The 20,833-nt window shown below is 41.9% G+C and overlaps 1 protein-coding gene across 9 annotated transcripts in view; it reads left to right on the top strand.

The window, feature by feature from the left end:
- The window catches only part of SLC66A2 (solute carrier family 66 member 2), a 122,510-nt gene that overhangs the window by 74,565 nt on the left and 27,112 nt on the right, over window positions 1-20,833 (top strand). Inside the window, exons 6-7 of one of the 9 annotated variants that reach the window (XR_005224377.2) lie at window positions 14,331-14,382; window positions 15,466-15,668. The exons of 6 other annotated variants lie outside the window; for them this stretch is intronic. Coding sequence is in view for 1 of the 3 variants with exons in the window: in XM_043540012.1 (XP_043395947.1) it covers window positions 3,482-3,635 (154 nt within the window). In the remaining 2 variants the exon portion in view is untranslated. Of the gene's footprint in view, window positions 1-3,481; window positions 5,388-14,330; window positions 14,383-15,465; window positions 15,669-20,833 lie in introns of those variants that run through there. 2 more of the 9 variants (XR_006288632.1, XM_043540012.1) reach the window with 2 other exon arrangements.

Genomic DNA, 20,833 nt, shown 5'->3' with positions numbered 1-20,833 from the left:
TTGGTCTGACAGAAGGAGCATACTCTACTGTATTTTCTGGGCATGCAAAATGAGCACAGAGCATGCCCTAAACTAATGAGATGTTGGTAGAAAACTGTCTGAATCTTATTGCAAGGAGCAAATATTTCCCCCCTATTTCAACAAAATCTGTGGTTTGTCTGCCATTTGCTCTGCTTAATTTGCAACTTCCCGCCGCAGCCTAATTTAATACCTAAACTCTGGCCCACCCAGGCCTTCTCAGAAGTCCAGAGAGGCCCAGGCTACTTCCAGCTTTTGAGGCCCCTATCCATAATAAAAATAAAAAATGACGACACATGGTCTAATCTTGTGCCATCAGAACCGATATATTTTTATTAATATTTATGAACATTTAAAACTCTTTAATATGACAAAATCTATCAGTTAACAATAAAATTATATCTTTGACCAAATCACATCTCTTATTTGCTTAAATTTGCAGCTGTAAGCTGAGTGTGTGTGTGTGTGTGTCACAGTGTCACATTTTGGTCCTGATGGGGATGCGCATAAAAACAAGTTGCGAAACTTATCAAATGCCAAAAAATTAACAAGTGTCTAAATTTGAGGCCACCTTTGAGCTTGAGGCCCAGGCCAAATGGCCCTCCTGGCTCCCACTCTATTGGCCTTGGGCCCACCTACTTCCATGCTTTAGGTCATTACACTGCTCTTCTCAATGTCTGCACACTGCTGCCACCAACACTGCCCCCTCCCTCCCATTGCATTCTCAGTGCTTTACAACATTGGTTTCCAAACTTTTAGGCATCATGCCCCCTTTTTAATTTTCGAGAAACCCTCATGCCCCCCACCTCTCCTTTACCATCATCCAACCCCCCTTTTTACAAATTCATTCGTAATTTAAAATTAAAAATAAACACAAAAACTTGGTATCATTTTTTTTATTTAAAATTAAAAATAAGCACAAATAGTTTTTCTTGGCACAAAAATTTAATAAAAATGTAATTTAAAATAAGAAATAGCATAAACAAAACAAATTTTATGTGAAGGATGCTGCTGCATTTTCTTTACGAGTTGGGAAATCCTAGGTTTGAAAGATGAAAGTGCGCAATGCAAATAGTTTTTGATATCCAGTCAGTTCCTTTGTTTCGTTTTTATTATGACTAAACTTGAAAAGCTTTTTTCACAGAGGTACGTCGACGAAAACAGAAGAATAATAGGTAGCGCTTCTTCTCCAACTTTTGGGTAAATTGGGAAATATTTTATCCCAAATTCCTCCAGTCTTAAGTTTTCGAAAATATCTTTCGCACTTGAATCGCATTTCATTTTGAGTGCTTGTTCTTGCAATACTTCTGGCAATGAATTGACATCAACATTGAACGGATTACGTGCTAATTTAGGAACGAGGTTGCCAGAAAAGTTTTCTGGAAAATAGTGGATGAATTCGTCAGCAAGGCAGTCCAGATGAAACACAATTTTGTTCTTTGCCTCCTCTTCACAAAGTTCTTGGAAACCTTTATTTTCAGCGAGTGATGAAAATGTTGGAAAAGATGAAAAGTTAGGCGTCTGAGCTTGCGTTTGACGTTTCCAAAGCTTGATTTTTTCTGTAAATGCTTTGATGGCATCGTGGTGCACTATAATGTTTGCAGCATTGTTTCCTTTCAGCTTCAAATTGAGATTGTTTAAAAATGTCCCCGAGGTATGCCAGTGAAAGTTGAAACGTTTGGTTCGTAAACGTATGATATAACTCTTCGTTTTTCTGTTGCTTGAGGAAAATTTCCACTTCATCTTTCAGTTCGAATAATCTCAAAAGCATGTTCCCTTTGGAAAGCCATCGTACCTCCGTGTGAAACAAAATAATTTTATGATCCGCTCCCAAATTCGCGCAAAGAGCTGCAAAAAGTCTCATATTTAAAGCACTGTTCTTCACAAAATTGACAACTTTGATGGCCAAATTCAACGAGTCACGTCATCTGGAAGGGTTTTAGCAACCAATACTTGTCTGTGTATGACGCAGTGAGTCGTGGTTACGGCTGGATTTTTTTATTTCACCAATGTCACAAATCCAGAGCGAGAGCCAAGCATCACTGGAACACCGTCTGTGCATACACCAACCAGTTTTTCCCACGAAAGTCCATTTTCTTCAAAAAAAAAAAAAAAAAAAAAAAAAAAAAAAAAAAAAAAAAAAAAAAAAAGTTGGAAACCATTTTCATAACATCAGAAGCCTTTGATGTGGTTGTCAATTCCTTTGAAAAAAGCAGCTCTTCTTTCACAGTTCCATCGTTAATGAATCGAACGTAGACAAGCAACTGACAGCATTGTGCGACGTCAGTGGTATCGTCGTACTGACTTGCGAAAAAAGGAGAAGCTTTCACTGCCTCCACAACTTGAAGTTTTAGATCTTTTGCCATGTCATCGATGCGACGTTTCACGGAATTGTCGGAAAGCGAAATTTCTGATATCTTTTTCTTGCTTTCGGCACCAAGCACACTATCAGCTGCTTTCAACAAGCAAGGCTTCACAAGAGTTTCTCCTCTTATATGCTCATTCTTGGCTTTAGCGATGAGCAATGACAGTTGATAAGATGCTTCTACCACTTTGGCCAACACTTGATGAAAAGCTCCAGTAGTGTCCAGCTTCATGCGTTTTAAATTTCGAAGTTTAGCAGCAAAAAAACTCTTTTGGTTTGTCTTTCAAAGCGCTGTGGTTCTATGTCAAGTGTCACTCAAGATGAGTAGGTCTCAAGGCATCATTGCTGAGAACTGCGTGGCATACTACACATTGAGGATGATCAATCCTGTTTTTTTCCATGACAGTGAAACCATACTTAATGTAATCTTCATCATACTTCCTTTTCTTAATCGTGGCCAAAATATACTAATTAAAAAAATCTATAAAAATAATTTTTCTGATTCGTGAATAATAATGGATGCAAGTTAATTTGAGTTATCACAAACATTTATTTACTACTACTATTACGTACGGACGCATGCTGCCCTATATATACCCCACCACCAGTCCGGCAAGTAGCTGGTCTTGCGTGGTGAGTGGTGGAGGTAACCATTCCCACGATAGAACAGTCTCGAACACTCTCGTGAGCGAGCTAGGAAGTTTTAAAAAGTTCCATCGCTTTCTACATCATTCTTCGGCCTCCCCATCGACCACAATGGCACTCCTACATGTTGAAAGGCTAAAAAATATTCGGATTTTGTGGTATGAAATTTTAAAACATTGCAGTTATATACTTTTATTTATAGTTGTATTTTTATTATTATTGTACTTTGTTATACTTTTATTCTTGTCTACTTATATTCATAATAAAAAATGAGAAGATTCTTAATACTTTATTGTAGTTAAATAATATAGGGCTGTAATTGGACAATTTTATGAATAGTTATTATGTACACAGAATATATATAATTTACTGTCTGTTGATCTATTAAATAAATCAATAAAAAATAAAAAAAATTATGCTGATTTAAAAAAAAATTTTATGAAAATTTCACAGCCTCGCGCCCCCCTTGGAATTTCTTCACGCTCCCCCGGGGGGTGTGCGCCCCCCAGTTTGGGAACCAGTGCTCTACAACAAGGCCACAGAGGACTCCAGAGAAAATCAGGGTGAAAATGGGAAGCCACCTTCTCATGCTGCCCCTCTACTATAGCAACGTGAGCTGCAGTCTCTTTTCTTGCCACACTGGTCTCCGCTGAAAAGTTACATTGGCATAGCTACATCGGTGAGGGGTATGGGAAACCACAACCCTGACCAACAGAGCTGTGTCTACACTGGGGGTTTGTCGATGGAAGAGGGCTGCTGTTGACATAGCTAACATCATTTGGGCGGTGGTGTTCCGACACTGACAGAAAACCCACTCCTATTGGCGTAGGCTGCATCTCTAGTATGGGGCTATGCTGGCATAGTTTCCATATTGTAGACAAACCCTAACTCCCTGTCAACTTTCAGCCACCACTAGTTGCCAAAACTCTCTCTCATACTGCAGCTCTTTCGACACCTGGGATATCTCCACTTGTCTCTGCCTTCAGTGAGAACCTTAAGAAAGGTTTGGGGGTTTGGTTCAGAAATCCATAGCAAATAACGTCTTTCTTAAGCAGCAACCTTCCCAAATATTCAAAGGCTTCTATAGGACACAGACGAGTAAAACCAAACTTTGAGTTTCTAGCCCCAAACTCTCTTCTGAGAGGTGCTTTTCCCCAAAAATGGCTTGAGATTTTTTGAAAAGTAAAGGCCTCTTATTCTTGTCACACACAGATCATAAATATGCAATGCCCGATGCATGTTAGATTTGGTCAAAATGTTCCCAGCTGGGAGGTGTCACAAAAACTTTTTTGTGTGGTTTAGCTAAATTATAGGAGGAGTTGGTTAAAACTGGGCTTATAATGGAGGGCTAATAAAAAATGGCTTGGCTTTTAAAGAGTTCCTTCTTCCCCCAGTACCTAAGAAACTCTGGAATTCTGAAACAAGGGTGGCTTTATGAGCCTATAAATTCCCATGCACATTTTACAAACCTTGCTTGTTCTGCCAATGTTCAGTGCAACTACTTGTGTGAGTAAAGTTCTTCTCATTCCTAAGTGGTTGCAGAATTGTGCCCCACACCTCAGAGAGACCAAGAGAGGCTAGAAATATGGGAAAGAAATAAAAATGAAATTTAAATTTTGAAAAATGCAAATTGATGTGTTGTGATGAAAGTATCAGAAAGGATGATATTCCGTGGGCCAAGAAGACGCACAATGTGAAAAGTCATTGGGTGGTTAGTGGTAACAGCGGTTAGTAGATTAATTAAAGACGTAGACAAACTGTAAAGGAATTCAGGAAAGAGCAACAAAAATGATGAAGACGCTGGAGGGACTGACTTACTGATGAAAGGCGGAAAAAATGCTTTGCTCAGTGACAGCTTGGGAGAGGGGGTGTCATAAGTCTACAGATATCTGAAGGGTATGAAAGGCAGGAATGGAGAGGAATTGTTTAGCATGGTGGTAGGGGTTATAACTTGGAGTAAGGTATGAAATACATTGTTTAAGTAAAGGGGGAATATAAGCTAATTGTCAAGAAAAACTTCCTGACATAGACCTACTACATTATGGAGTAGTCTTTTAAGGGTAGTGGTGGAAGCCCCATCCCTTCGGACACTTATCCTAGACTGGATAAACCCCTAAAAATAGACTGTAGAGAGCAACTGTGTATTAGTAGGAGGATGTTCTACAGCCTAGCAGGTCTTACCTATCTCCAGTTACTATGGCTGCTAATGCTGAACTTTCAGATACATATTGGGTTACTACATGGAGAGGTTATTAGCATTTTGCTTTGATAGTTTTATATATACAGTAACTCCTCGCTTAACATTTGTGGGTGTGTGTGTGTGTGACACACACACACACACACACACAGTATAAGTTTTAAACAAACAGTTTAATACTGGTACACAGCGATGATGATTGTGAAGCTTGGTTGAGGTGGTGAAGTCAGAGGGTGGGATATTTCCCAGGGAATGCCTTACTGCTAAATGATGAACTAGCAGTTGGCTGAGCCCTCAAGGGTTAATTCATTGTTGTTAATGTAGCCTCACACTCTACAAGGCAGCACGAATGGAAGGAGGGGAGACAGCATGGCAGAGAGAGACAGAGACACGCACCATGTGTGTGTGAGAGAGAGATGCGCATTTCCCGTTTAAGTATGCTGACCCCACTCTTAAGTACACTGCCTTTTTAAGTTAATCAGCAAGCTGAGAGGGCTGTCGCTGCCAGGAAGCTCCCTCCATCCTGAGCCCTGTCGTGTGTGTCTCTGCTCTATGGAGATGGAGTAAGCGGGGTGCCAGAGCAGGGGGGAGGGGGACACCCTGACATTAGCCCCCCTCTCCTCCCCAATCCCGCACAGCAAGCAGGAGGCTCCGGGAGCCACTCCCAGGCAGGGCAGGAGCAGCACATGGCAGTGGGGGGAGGGACAGCTGAACTGCCAGCAATTGATAGCTGCTCTGCAGCTGCTGTACAGGGAACTTAGGAGAAGGGGGGGCTGCCGGTCCACCCTGGTGAGTACGGGGGGCGTCCTTTCCCCAACCTCCCCGCGCTCACTGGCAGCGGGAAGCGGAGGGCCGCAGCTGGGAGGTGGCGGAGTGGAGCGGACTGGGGCCGTGTTGCTCCGCTTCCCACGCTGCCTGTGAGTGTCTGTCAGGGGGCGGAGGGTTTGGATAGGCGTCGGGGCAGTCAGGGGACAGGGAGCCAGGGGGGTAGGGTAGGGGGTGGGGTCCTGGGGGTCTCTGGAGGGGGCAGTCAGGGAACAAGGAACGAGGCGGGGGGGCGCCAAAGCAAGTTCGATATAACACGGTCTCACCTATAACGCGGTGAGCTTTTTGTCTCCCGAGGACCGCATTATATCGGGGTAGAAGGGTGTGTGTGCGAGTGTATATAATCTTTTTATTGTTATATCTACAGCAGGGACTCCTTTTTCTAGTTTTGTGGAGAGCCCAGCACTGATTGGGCCGTTTGGGTGCTACTATAATGCAAACGAATATTCAGGAACAATAATTTGCTTACTAATCATTCTCTGGCTTGGTATCTTGTGACAAAACAATATCTTCTGATTTCTATTTAAAATTGGGAACTTTGGGTTGTACCCCAGGAAAGGGTATAATCTTGCTGTGCATTGCTGCTGCTATAGCAGTTTTGTTTGTGTTTTTTTAAGGTACTGAGTTCCATTCTTAAACACTTGAAATCTGTTGTGCATAAAGACCTTTTTTTGTGTCCTGGTTTATGTCCTCTTTACTGCCAGTTTGCAAGTGTTTTCTGCTAAGTGGTAAGTGCAGTTGTATTTATTATTTCAATGTAATCACAAAGGTTTCAAGAAGAAGGTGAATCTCATTTCAGGTAAAAATCTAATCTTATTTCCAGATTGTTAGGGGAAGGGAAAGGAGCCTTAAACTTGGCCCCTGTGTGTTCGCTCCTGTTCTACACGCTGTTGTGTTTGGGAATTGTATTTCTCCAATGTTTTCTTAAAATGTGCAAAAACATTTAGCTGAAGGATGTGATTGATGCATGAAAAGTAAATGACTATACTAATATTCTTAGATTTTGCTCCATGAGAGACCAGCTTTTTTATGGAGCTACTTAAGACCACTGGTCCAAGACAGCGTAGGAAATACTAAAGCTAGACCTAGAGATCAAGCTGTACTTTGTATATATTGACCTCTGCAGCAATTGCAGCTTTAAATCATTACAATATTAAAAGCATGGGCAGACTGTTCATTGGGTTATCATAGTAAAATGAAGGCACACGTATTAAAATGACCTCACTTTAATTGGCTGATGGGCCTAACAAAATTTCCTACTATAAATCCCTATTTTTTTTTTTTTTTTTAGGGGGGAAGGGGAATTGTTAAAAATCAGAGTAATAATGTGTCTGAGCCTGGGGATACAAAGCTTGGGCTCAAGAGCAGGTTTCTTTTTTTATTAAAATCTTTAAATGCCTTATGCTTCAAGTTAGATAGGATTGCAGACTCAAATAATTAGAATGTTATTGGATTTGGGTGTTTCTTCTGCATTATTTAGCCCCATAAAAAGTGGACAAATTATTAATAGTTGCAAATGTACCTCTCTGCAGTGCACTTCACTGGGTAGAGTGCAGGAGGCTGTCTGGACAAGTCACAGCCATTTATGCTCTAATCACTACAAGAAAGAATTCTGTTCCTGGAGCTGTCATTGACTCCCTGTGTGGCCTTTGGATAAATAGCCACTCTGTGCCTTAGTTTACCTACTTGTGAAATGGGTTTAATATTGATCTACTTCACTGGGGTGTTGAGGCTCATTGGTTCCAGTTATACAGCAACTTTCAATCAATGATTTCAAGTTGCTCTACAAAATAGTATCTATTAATTATTACAGCTTCTAAAGGAACCTTTGCAACATACTGTGTCAAAGATCCTTCATCTTCACAGGCTGTAATACCTGTCTTTTATAAAATGGGGCAATCACTTAAGAGCATGTTTAAAAAAATAGGTTTCAGAGTAACAGCCGTGTTAGTCTGTATTCGGAAAAAGAAAAGGAGTACTTATGGCACCTTAGAGACTAACCAATTTATTTGAGCATAAGCTTTCGTGAGCTTCAAGTGGGCTGTAGCTCACGAAAGCTTATGCTCAAATAAATTGGTTAGTCTTTAAGGTGCCACAAGTACTCCTTTTTAAAAAAAAAAAAAAAAAAAAAAAGATACCTGTATTTAAAAATTAATATTATGTAGGAGTGTTCTATATACTGTGTGAGCAAAACTAATTCAATCTGGGACATTTTGTTATATGAACAGTGCGCTGTAGAATGGTTACCCAATCTGTGTTTTTATGTGTACACCACAGAGCTGTGTGAATAATTGATTTTTCAGTTTACTGGCTGAACTGACAAATCAAGAAAAACTTTTGGCGAACTGAAAAGTCTTTAGTTGGTTTATTTATTTATTTATTTATTTATGGTGGAACAAAGCATTTTGTTTTTGAGCTTTTAATTTTTTTCATTTAAAAAACAACAACAAAATTGAAGTAAATGTTGAAATAAATATTTTGATTTCTTTGGAGGGAGGATTTTTTTTTAGGTTTTTTTTGACTAAAACAATTCAGCAAATTTATCATGACTTCGCAAACCTGAATCTGTGTTTTTTCCGAGGGAAATTTTACCCTGAATTTGTACATGATTGGATGGTGCTGAACCCCTTTGCAACAGCCCACTGCCGATGGTGGCGGTAGTAGTAGTAATAATAATTAATAATAAAGATGCTCACTTGGAAATCATGGAAAAGTGTGTGTGTATTTGAGTAGCTGTAATCTTCTGGCTTAAGTCCTTTTTCATAATTATTTTCTCTCTCTTTTTTTTTTTTCGTTTTGTGTTTTGTGGCTGCATAAAAGAAATATAAAATAAACACCTCACACAACTACCGTGGAGTGCATCTCTCTGAATTTTTTTGCTGAACAAGTGGAATGCAGCATTCGTTCTGGAGCATCTTTCTCAATAAACCCTGTTGTTCCTGAGAGTTGCTGGGGTTTTCAAATAGCTGGATCTTCCAAACCGCGCGCACTATGCTATCCATTACTCATGGATCTAGTTTCGGCTGAATGCTGAAGTTCCAAAATAAGCTCTTGATCTTTCTCCTCCCTCAAGTTCCTGTTCAATGTTCTTCTGTCAAGGGCTGGACATATGGCTCCCTCTGGAAATTGTCTGTGCCACTCCAGTGTCAGACAAATTGCTACTAAATGACATAAGGCACTCTAGAGGCTTGGCACCTAGGCATGGAGTGTCAAACTTAGATTCTCAGCTGGTTGTGCACTATATACACTGCTGGGCCTGCAAAAATGCTCTAGATATTTGCTCACACAAATAGCCTGTGTTGATGTGTGCAAACTGGACTTCCAGATGGCAAAATTTAGACACTGGCCTTTGGAAATGTGGCTCTTGATGGTGGTGCATCAGTACTGACCCTTTTTAAAAATGCGTGATCTTCAGTTGGGGATAAATGCTCTGTTCACGTATTTTTTGTTTCTTGCACTTTTAAAAATAGCATAGCATTTACATTTCATGGTCTCCTGCCTTTGCTTGCATGTTAAAGTCAGGTCAGTCTCTCTGGCAGAAATGCCAGTAGTGTGCACACTTGACATTTCTGTAAGGAGACCTGATGTAGAAGAGCTGCTTTGCAGAGCCTGAAAATATTAGCTGAACATGTTAGTCTGTATCCGCAAAAAGAAAAGGAGGACTTGTGGCATCTTAGAGCTAACAAATTTATTTGAGCATCAGCTTTCGTGAACTACAGCTCACTTCATCGGATGCATTCAGTGGAAAATACAGTGGGGAGATTTATATACACAGAGAACATGAAACAGTGGGTGTTGCCATACACACTATAATGAGAGTGATCAGGTAAGGTGAGCTATTACCAGCAGGAGAGCAGCGTGGGGGTGGAGGGGGGGGAAACCTTTTGTAGTGATAATCAAGGTGGGCCGTTTCCAGCAGCTGACAAGAACATCTGAGGAACAGTGTGGGGAGGGGGGGGAAATAAACATGGGGAAATAGTTTTACTTTGTGTAATGACCCATCCATTCCCCGTCTTTATTCAAGCCTAATTTCATTGTATGCAGTTTGCAAATTAATTCCAATTCAGCAGTCTCTCGTTGAAGTCTGTTTTTGAAGTTCTTTTGTTGAAGAATTGCCACTTTTAGGTCTGTAATCGAGTGACCAAAGAGATTGAAGTGTTCTCCGACTGGTTTTTGAATGTTATAATTCTTGACGTCTGATTTGTGTCCATTTATTCTTTTACGTAGAGACTGTCCAGTTTGACCAATGTACATGGCAGAGGGTCATTGCTGGCACATGATGGCATATATCACATTGGTAGATGTGCAGGTGAATGAGTCTCTGATAGTGTGGCTGATGTGATTAGGCCCTATGATGGTGTCCCCTGAATAGATATGTGGACGCAGTTGGCAACGGGCTTTGTTGCAAGGATAGGTTCCTGGGTTAGTGGTTCTGTTGTATGACGTGTGGTTGCTGGTGAGTATTTGCTTCAGACTGGGGGGCTGTCTGTAAGCAAGGACTGGCCTGTCTCCCAAGATCTGTGAGAGTGATGGGTTGTCCTTCAGGATAGGTTGTAGATCCTTGATGATGCGTTGGAGAGGTGAAGTGAGCTGTAGCTCACGAAAGCTTATGCTCAAATAAATTTGTTAGTCTCTAAGGTGCCACAAGTATTCCTTTTCTTCTTCCCTAAGAGTGAAATCCTGGCCATATTAAAGTTGATGGGAAAACTGCCAGTGTCACTAACAGAGTCAGAATTTCACCTTAAATGTGCAAATATAAGCTATTAATTATATAGCACAATTTTTGCTAACTATTGATCTTAAAATGTTTCCTCAAATTGTTCAAGATTTGCAAACTAGTTCTGTAGCTGATCCTAGGGTGATCCTGTGGTCACAGTACAGGACTCATTCAGAAAATCTGGCATTTTAGTCTGTGCCTAACCACAGACTTTCTGCATGATGTTGAGCTAGTCACTTAAAACTTCCAGACCCTCAATTTCTATATATGTAAGATGGGACTAATGCAGTGTCCACACTGGCATTTTGCCAGTGGAAGTATGTCATCGGCGGACTTCTGTTGTTCAGGGAGGTTTTATTTTGGCAACAGAAAGTCTGGGTTTTGCTGGCAAGAATTAGATTTGGGTGTGGACACATGCGAAGCTGTGTTAACAAAAGGCAAATTTTGCGAACAAAACTTTGTAGGGTACACCAGGCCTGATATTTCTGTACCTACAAAGACCTAGTGTAGACATGGTTATACCAACCTCAGTGTGTTTTTGCCAGTATAACTTATTTTGCTTGCTGAACTGGTATAAGCTAAATGGACAATATCGCTTTTTTCTCTGTTGGTATGAGTTTAGCCGACAATCAAAGGTTTTCCAGTGTTCACCTGACCTACTACTTGCATACTTCAAAGGGGTTTTGGTTAACAGTTGTAAAGCACTTCGAGACTGTCAGGGGGAAGGCACTAGTCCAAGGCGATGTCTACACTGCAGACCTTATCGTGGCACAGCTGTACCACTGCAGCTGTGCTGCTGTAAGGTCTCCTGGGTAGCTGCTCTATGCAGACGGGAGATAATTAAACCACCCTCAGCGAGCGGCGGTAGCTAGATCGGCGGGAGACGCTCTCCTGCCGACATTGTGCATCCATACCGGCGTTTTTGTTGGTGAAACTTATGTCAGTCACACCTCTGACCGACAAAAGTGCTAGTGTAGACATAGCCTGACTCTCACAAAAATTGATGAGAAAGTTGAAAGTCACAGAAATGTTGATTTACATAGTTTCCACTGGTTTGAGAGGGCAGCGAATAACATTTTAAGTGGCTAAAGTTTGATAAATTGTATCCATCATCCAGTTATTGGCAATGAACTTTAGGACTCTGGGTCCCTTGGCTGGCCACTGAATAAAATTGGCACTACGTTCATAGCTATTCCACGGGTGTAATTACAGTCCAGCAAGACGTAGCTGCTATTTTTATGGAAGTGTGCTGGCATGTGTGGTCAAATCACTGTGGAATTTCACGACGGAAGTCATTGTCTAATGTCTGATCTCTTCACATCCTCCAGCTGTAGGATATTTTTGGTTTTGTGTGTTAACACTCTGCATATGTAGGTAATTTAACACTGTTATGAGAAAATCCATGGAACAAACAAAAACAAGGACTGTTACATCTTTCCTTTTGTGTAGGTTTGTGCCAAGTACCAACCAAAGTTCTGCAGACTGTGGTTCTGCCTATGTGCTGCTTTGCAAGTGACAGCTAGTTCGATGTGGTGTTGCATCAAATTTTGAGGCTAATAATGATTTGGGGGCAGAGAGAGGGAACGGGGTTTTGTGCCTTAACTTTTTTTAAAAGTTCTTGTTTCTTTTGGTAGGCAGAGGAAGAAAGGTGTAACGAACAAGAGAATGCTCAAAGAATTGAGGGTAAAAGCAGAACGGTGTACTAGAAAGGGAGAATCATGCAAGAACATGCGGTCAGGCTATGGATAGATGGAGTGAAGAAAGGGCGAAGGTTAAGTTCTATGGGAGTGATGCCTGAATAAGGAGTGCTGAGCCCAAATATTAGAGAAAATTTCCAAATAGTGAGTGGTTCTCAACCCGTGGGCTGTTTGCGGCCCAATCAGCACACAGCTGAGGCCCATGTGACATCCTTAGGGCCATACAGGGAGTGTATGTGTGTGTGTATATATATATTGTGTGGATGTGGCCCACATAACACAGAGAGAGCTGCATATGCAGCCCAGAAGGGTAAATAGGTTGAGAACCACTGGGTGAGACTGTGGAATAGCCTCCCAAGTGAAGCAGTGGAAAGGTTTCCCTTTAGGACACTTAAAACTATTCGGGGGAGAAAAGCTTTCTACAGAACAGTTCTTTATTGGCTGGGTATAGACAAGGTGAGCCAATAAATATTTTCCAACTCTAGTTTCTGTAATTCATATGACTTCAAATTGCAGTATTAGCGCACACAATACTACAACGAACTAAAAATCAAAGCTATTTCCTTGGGAAAATGCACCAAGCATACACTTTTTTTCGCAAAGTAAGTTGTACAACAATCTATATGAAATGTGCTGTCACTGAACAGCAGAACTGCAGTGTTTCAGGGATTTATTTTATGTTAGCATATTAAAAATTAGTATTTGGCAGTGCCTGTGGAAAGAGACATTGTCTAATGCAGGGATGGGCAAACTTTTTGGGTGGGGAAATTGCATGCTGGGCCATGAATGTAGGGCTGGGGCAGGGGGTTGGGGTGTGGGAGGGAGTGCGGGGTGTTGGGAGGGGGTGAGGTGTGCAGGAAGGGGCTGAGGTCAAGGAGTTGGGGCAGAGGAGGGGTGCGGCATGTACGAGAGGGATCAGGGAAGGGGGTTGGGGTGCAGGAGGGGGCGCACAGTGCGGGAGGGGGCTCAGAGCAGTGGTTCAGGGAGGGGTGTGGAATGCAGGAGGTGCAGGGAGAGGTTGGGGTGCAGGAGGGCTGTAGCAGGGGGCTCAGGGCAGGGGGTTGGGGTGTAGGGGGGGTGCAGGGTGTGGCAGGGGGTTGGGGTGCAGGCAGGGAGCTCAGGGCAGGGAGTTGGGGGGTCGGGTGCAGGAGGGGTTCAGGCTCTGGCTTGGTGCCATTTACCTGGAGCGGCTCTGGGGTGGCAGCGGCCTGCCCCGGGGCCAGGACAGGCTCCTTCCGCTCCTGGCCCCGCCCCGCCCCGCCCCGGAAAGTGGCTGGCACCATGTCCCTGCGGCCCCTGGCAGGGGCAGAGGGCTCTGCGCACTGCCCTTGCCTGTGGGTATCTTCCCTGAAGCTCCCATTGGTGGCTGTTCCCCGTTCCCAGCTAATGCGAGCTTTGGGGGAGGTACCCACAGGCAAAGGCAGCACGCTGAGCCCGCGGGGCCACGGGGATGGCAGTCCCATGGGCTGGATCCAAAGCCCTGAGGGGCTGGATCCAGCCCGCAGGCCATAGTTTGCCCACCTCTGGTCTAATGTCTATCGAGTGATTAAAAAGCATATGATGTTCTTCTGGGAATTATTTCAGTAGCATAATAAGTAGTTATCCTTTCATGTTTTTAAGAGTAAATCACAATAGAAAAATTCCCAACAGATTCCCTCATTTATGGTCAGTTCAAATTTGATGGTGACTTTACATTAACTGACTGTTATTAACTTAGCAATTCCCTGTAACAAGATCACTTGTAAGAAAGCCACTTGTTTTAGGAGGTTTGTTGTCACTGGATACCGTAGCAGTGATTTACATTGGTGGGAAGTGCTATTTTTGTTGCAAGTCGGCTTCAGCATCTGGCGACACCATCTATTTCAGAGCAACTCTTGCCTCCTTCTCTTCACTGGGCATATCTATTTGTTGCAGAAAGGTATGTTGTCATTTATCTCTTTCTAGCTAACCAATCATGCTGTGGCATGGCTCACTCCTCTTTTCCTGTCTCTTTATCCCTGCCACCCCTAACTAACATGACCGTTTTCTTTGTCTTGGAGCAGTATGGTCATAACGCTTTTCTAATTGACTGTCTCTCTGTTGGTTGTGCAGATCAGGGCCTGCCCTGCAGTCTAAGCTTCTCCAGTCCAGCTTTCAAACGTTATAGTAAGGATAGGAGAAGATTTAAAGCTGAATATTATTTTGTTGTGAATGCCACAGAGTGCAGCTTTGTTAATGGTTGGGGTGCTTAGTTGGGGAAAAACTCAAGCATCAGAACTAGAAGTTTGAAATATGGCTTTTGTGAATGTTGGTAGTGAGCTTTTGCAGCTTGTGTGTAAACCTCCTTGGTTCTTGCAGGTGGTCTCCTTGGCATTCTTCTAGCTTTTCTGTATATGCCTCAGGTATGCTTGGACTGGTTTGTGGCACTTAGCATCTTTTCCTTCCCTGAATGGAAAAGGTCTGTAGAATAACCATTCAGACAAGCACCCAAAAATAAATACATTAAATAAATAAAATTGTTCAGTGAAAGCCTCCCTATCTGACAAGACACTCTGCTCCTTTCTTCCCTCCAGGCAGACAAGAAGCAATCTATCCAGGATTTCTCCTTTTCAGCAATAAGAAAAAATGTAAAAAATAGCGGGGCAGCCATTAGCATTCTCCTCCGCTTCAGAGGGCTAGTGAGCAGAGTTCAGAATGTACATACTGAAGCTTCCTTTTCTGATCCCAGGTGAAATCCTGAGATGACTTAATATGCTAAACTACAGGAGGATGCCAAGTTTTGATTCCTCTCGATGCACACAGAAACTCCCATTACTCTGAATGGAAGCACTCTGTGCAGCAAGTAGAATAATTACCCTGACACAGCTGTGTTAAAAGAACATTATTGAGGTTTCAAAGTCAAGCACTCAACCTGAATTCTGGCCTTTCCTAACTTTTAACTGTGCAACCTTAATTCAGCCCCCTTGTGCCTGTGCATTATGATACAGTCTTGACTTGCGTGATCACATACTGTTTTCCACAGGAAAAAACAAACTCCAAGTGGCATCATATTGACACCCACATGGTCATCGGCATGGTTGGAACCCTTCGATCCATTGCACGGATCTCTTCCACTTGAGCTAACAGCGTAACTGATAGCAGCAGTAGGTTGTTGTCCTCCATGTGGACCAGTACTAAAGGGGGATGAGAGAGACGCTTTTTTCACAGATATTTGCTGACATCAGGGTAAGTGAGACACTCTGGGATCTTGGGTTCCTTTCCAGAGTGTGCTCTAGCAGTCAGACTCTTCTGCCCATTCCCTCCAAATATGACTCCTTCTTCCCCATTCCCTCTAACCTGTCCCTATCCTCGTCCTCTCTCTTCTCATCCTGGCTCCTTGCCTATCCAGTCCCATGGTCTTGGTCTCCACTCCTCAGGCTTCTCATTCCAGTCCCAATTTCCTTGTCCAGCTAGTCTTAATCTCTCCCTCTGGATGTACTGAGTCCCAGTCTCCTCCTTCGCCTGTTGTACCAATAAATTAAAAACCAGCAGGATCTTATTAAAGGGAAAAAGGCAAAATACCACATTTATTGTGAATACAGAAAGAATCATAGTAAGCAGTTAGTTACAGCTATAACATTCCATTCAATCTCATATTTATTCACACATTCATTCATACACACACACACACACACACACACAGGTTCTGCAAGGTTGTTATCATAGTAAGCAGTTAGTTATAGCTATAACATTCCATTCAATCTCATATTTATTCACACACACACACAGGTTCTGTAAGGTTGTTATCATAGTTACCAGCCTTAGAGTTGCTCATGCCAAGCCACTGGCCAGGTGGCCTGGACATGAGGAGGGAGCAGGGCCTTGTCAGATGCTCATCTGATGCTCCTGGAAGTTGGTTTGCAGAATCAGACCCCAAAGTTCTCACTTTTTAGAGTCTCTTTTTATAGGAATTTCTTCCTAGGCCAGTCTGTGGGAATTGCTTCATCATGCTGTTGCTGAATCAATCAGCAGATGGCACATTCCTGACGGCTCCGTGCTGCTAGATGTTATCTTGTTCTTTGGTTCTCCCATTCTTGAGGCTGTTGGGTGGATTCCAGTCTGCCCTCCGGGGGTCCTCTGGTTATTTCCACTTGACGCCTTCTTCAGCCGATGGACACTGGATTCTTAGGCTGGCACCTCCCTGATCATTCAGTTATTATCCACACCAAGCATCCATCCACATACCTCCTCTATCTCTATTTTAATCACAATTGTTAATACAACAAAAGGGCGGGGAGTCTCTGGGTGCTGTTTCTGTTGTTACAGAGTATTGCTTTGAGTCTCTCTCTGTGTGAATTGCTTTGAGAACAGACTCTGTCTTAGAATGTACTAACACAATTAGCAGCTTGCAAGTTTCACACATAGAGGGAGAGAAACAGTACCAAAAATCAAGAGACCTCTTAATTAGTAATACCCTGGAATTTAAACTATGGGGAATCAAACTCATTTGTGATTTTAATACAGAACTTCTTTAATATGATCCAACATAATCCCCCTTTTGACACTAAGATTTATAATCGTCAGTGTCACTTTCTATGTAGCCTATTCAAGAGAAAGTACTGTGAGGGAATTTGAGTTTGTGATTCCAATTCATGCCACATACATGATCCTAGTGATGTATCTTTACTACAAGGTTCTGGGGCAACAGGCAAGGTGAGGCACGCCCACTTTTGAGGAGTCCATTCGGTAGAACCTCTAGTGTCCAATAGCTTGCCTTACTCCCAAGCCCACTGGCTCAAGGTCCAGGGTAGCCAGAAGGATCCCATGTGTAATATGGGGAGTGGGTTAACCTTCAATACCTTTGCCTCCAGGGACTGTTGGTGTGCAATTTTGACAACAATTTCTCCCATTAACAAGTCTGGTTTTACAATACTGGAAACATATTACATCCATTCATATTGATAAGTGTCAAACAATGATCTCTTTCTTTGTTTTAACAAATGCATCAAACCCTTAATATTTCCCAATATGACCCAGAACATTTCGTGTTCCAAAGAAGCTAGTGCAAGTATCTGCATTTCAGTGCATCCCATAGCTATGGCTGTGTAGTTTCCTATTTCTAAATTTTTTTTTTCTTATGCATAAGCCATGTGGTAGTATTAAGCCATTGCCAAAGATTCCATCGGGCTTTTAGGTTACCCAGACCAATTTGGACCAAGTCTACATTGGCATGTACTTGTTTTTATGTCAGGCTGTCCTGTAGCTGGGACAGAAAGCTTAATTTATTTTTAAGTTTCTGCAGGTCTTCAGTATTTTTTTTTTTTAAACTCACAACAGTGCTAGCAACAAGACAAAACACAAGACAAAACATAGAACACAAAACACAATTTCTATTGTGACAGTAGATTCATGGTATTGGATTCTTTTCAGCTGGCATCAGCTTTTCCTGATTTTCTGAAAGACAAAAAGAACATGTTTCTACCCCTTTTGGGGTGGCAGATTATTGCTTAAAATATTTCTTTTACAAATACCTTTACTGATTGCAGGCAAAACAGAGCAATTGCCCCCACATTTTCCTGATTTTGTTCTATAGGCAAGCCAGGTTTCAATGGCTTTTATCTTTTAAGGGTTATGGGGAAATTATCCCACTGTTTAGTCATTAAGTCCCTGAGTTTTCCTTCTTATACAGCAGACCAAGTTTATAATGTTTTTCCTGCTGGTGTTAAGCTTTAAGTTTTATTTACAGGTAATAACTGAGAAGCATCATTACCATACGACGTTAAAAGGTTTTTCCAAAAATCATACACACTATACATTGTTACAGGGATACTTATTATCATTAAATTTATTAAAATTATCTTGTTATCCCATGCCTTTTATTTAGACAATTTGTTTGCTGACCAGGTATGTCCTTTATCTGCAGCTCCTTTGTGCTGCTAGTTCTTTCCTTCCTTTATCATTTAGGTAATTTGCATTTTCACAGAAGCTTCCTGCTTTTGGATTTAAAGCCATCAGCAGCTCAGAGACTCTATCTTAAAAGGGACACAATCAACTTTCACCAGAGTTTTGATTACTTTTAACTTCTGCTTCCAAAACACACACAGCAATCTGAAAAAGAAAACCCAACCTATTGTGGCTCCCTTTGGAGCCCTAATAGCATTTTAGCATGGTATTTTTGCATTTCTTTTGCCCCTTCTACAATATACCCTGCACATGTTCTGGGGCAAATGCACATTCCTTCCATAGTTTAACTTCTATAACATTATCCAGATCCATTTTTACATAAGGTGTCACTATTTCTTTTTTTGCTTACAGAGGTTTCATGTACCTTTATCAAAGTGGCAGTCTGATTACTCAGAGCCATTTTAAGGCTCAGTGTTTCTAACATTGCTTCTTCTTGTTTTGTGCACCTCACCCCTGCTGTTGCTTCAGAGAGGCACTGCCTTTTTTAAATTTTTTTTTACTACAACTCTCATCTGCTATTTTGTTACAAAAACAAACAAACAAAAAACAAACAAAAAGAATCCAGATTTTTTTTTCTATTCTCCTGATTTTGACTGCCCTGCTGCAGCCACAACTTAAAAACATTTTAAATTTTGTAAAGCATTGAGTTACCTTTTAAGGGTTAAATGCCAAATCCCAAAGCCAAACAACACTAATTACCTGTGTCTAGCAAAAAGGTCTGTCAGTTTTGCAACTTTGAATTAAAGAGTCAAATGGATTTTTAGTGGCATTATTTAAAACAAAAACAAAACCAACTGGTCTTTAGAACTTTACATATTTACACACACACAGACAGATACATACACATTTTCTTTTCCTTAACATCCCTTCCACACTGCTCTGTTTTTTACATCTTACATTCCCTTTATACATTTGAGGCAGTTAAGTTCCAATAGAATCCTCTTATGTTCTTTTAGCAAATTTGACTAAATTGTCCAGTCAAATGATTTCAGTCAGATAGTTTATTTTTGCCTGGCTAATTTACAGACATTCCTTTGGAAAAGGGCCCATTTTTCCTTCAGAATGGCTGCAAAGAAACCAAGAATGCTCTTTCTCTAACACTTTTCCTTTTTAACATTTTCACAAAGTTTAGCTGCTTAATTCCCTCCACCCTCTGCAGAGTTAACTTTTTTTTTTTTTTTAACTCTTTATCTTTGTAATTATGCCTGGGGGTGCCATACATAGGAACTTCTCCCCCTTTACCTGCCTCCCTCCAGCCTCTGCAGAGTTAACTTTTTCACTCTTTTTTTTTTTTTTTTATTCCTGGAGTGCCTCTTTCACTATTTTCAGCTGGCTTTGGGTATTTGTAGCCAGCACCTTCCAATTGTCTGCTCCCTTTTCCGTTTGTGCCTTTTCCTCTTTACATGAAGACAAGCGGAGGGAAGAATCCTTACATGCCTCCCACAACAACCAAATTGCTGCTGCATCTCTTTTTGCAGCACTAGAAGGTTTGTATATGAGGATATACTGAGCCAATCTATCCTCTAGATCCGAAATAGTGCAGACATCAGCTAGGGCTTGTTTAGTCCAAGGACTGTGCCCAAATTTTTGAAGGACAGACAGCTGCAGCGGCACAGGAGCTAGCAAACAGAGCTGTAAACAGGGGAGTTTGAGTGGGAGTTTGAAAGGGGAGTTTGTCTTGTGGTGCTCGTGTGGGGTTTGGTTTTGCTGTGGGTGGTGGTGTTTTGGTGTGGTTTGTGTTTCCCAGATTAACAGGATTTAGGTGGAAAGGATATGACAGATACAGAGGTGGCAGTGGGAGTGACCCATGTATCAGATGACACAATGAAGATGACTGGATGTGGAAGCTGTGGTATGTACATGATCCTGGAGGGGGCACCTGGTAAGAGTTTTGTCTGCATGAAGTGCCGTCTGATAGAGCTGATGGAGGAAAAGATCCGAGGTTTGGAGATGCAGGTGGAAAGTCTGGTAGAGTTTAGGAAGGGGTTTGAGCAGATTATGGAGCAAAGACATGAGGTATCTGAAGGGAAAAGCTCAGACTTGCAGATGGAAGCAGGACTAGGGAATTCTGAGGGGAGACTGGGTGAGGAAAGTGGTCAGTGGAAGCATGTGACTAAAAGAACTAGGCAGAGGAAAAGGCGGGCTAGTGAAGGAGAAATAGAGCTTAAGAATAGGTTTGCAGAGTTGGAAAATGAAGAAGGGGCTCAGCAGGTAGTCACTGAGGGTGACAGGGCAAGGAAGAAGAGAAGAGAGGTTAGTCCTATAGGAAAAGGGGAAGAGTTAATGGAGATTACACCAAATATGAGCCCCAATAGGATACAGGATGGGTTAAAAAGGATTACAAGGGAGAATGGGAATGGAAAGAACTTGCAGCCAGAGGGAACAGGGGATAGACTGGAGAATAGCACCGTCACTAGGAAAAGGCAGGTCTATGTGATTGGGGACTC

This window comes from Chelonia mydas, chromosome 2, assembly GCF_015237465.2.
Source record: "Chelonia mydas isolate rCheMyd1 chromosome 2, rCheMyd1.pri.v2, whole genome shotgun sequence".
NCBI lineage: Eukaryota > Metazoa > Chordata > Testudines > Cheloniidae > Chelonia > Chelonia mydas.
The sequence above is the reverse complement of the archived record's forward strand: the minus strand, read 5'-3'. Positions and strand labels throughout refer to the sequence as shown.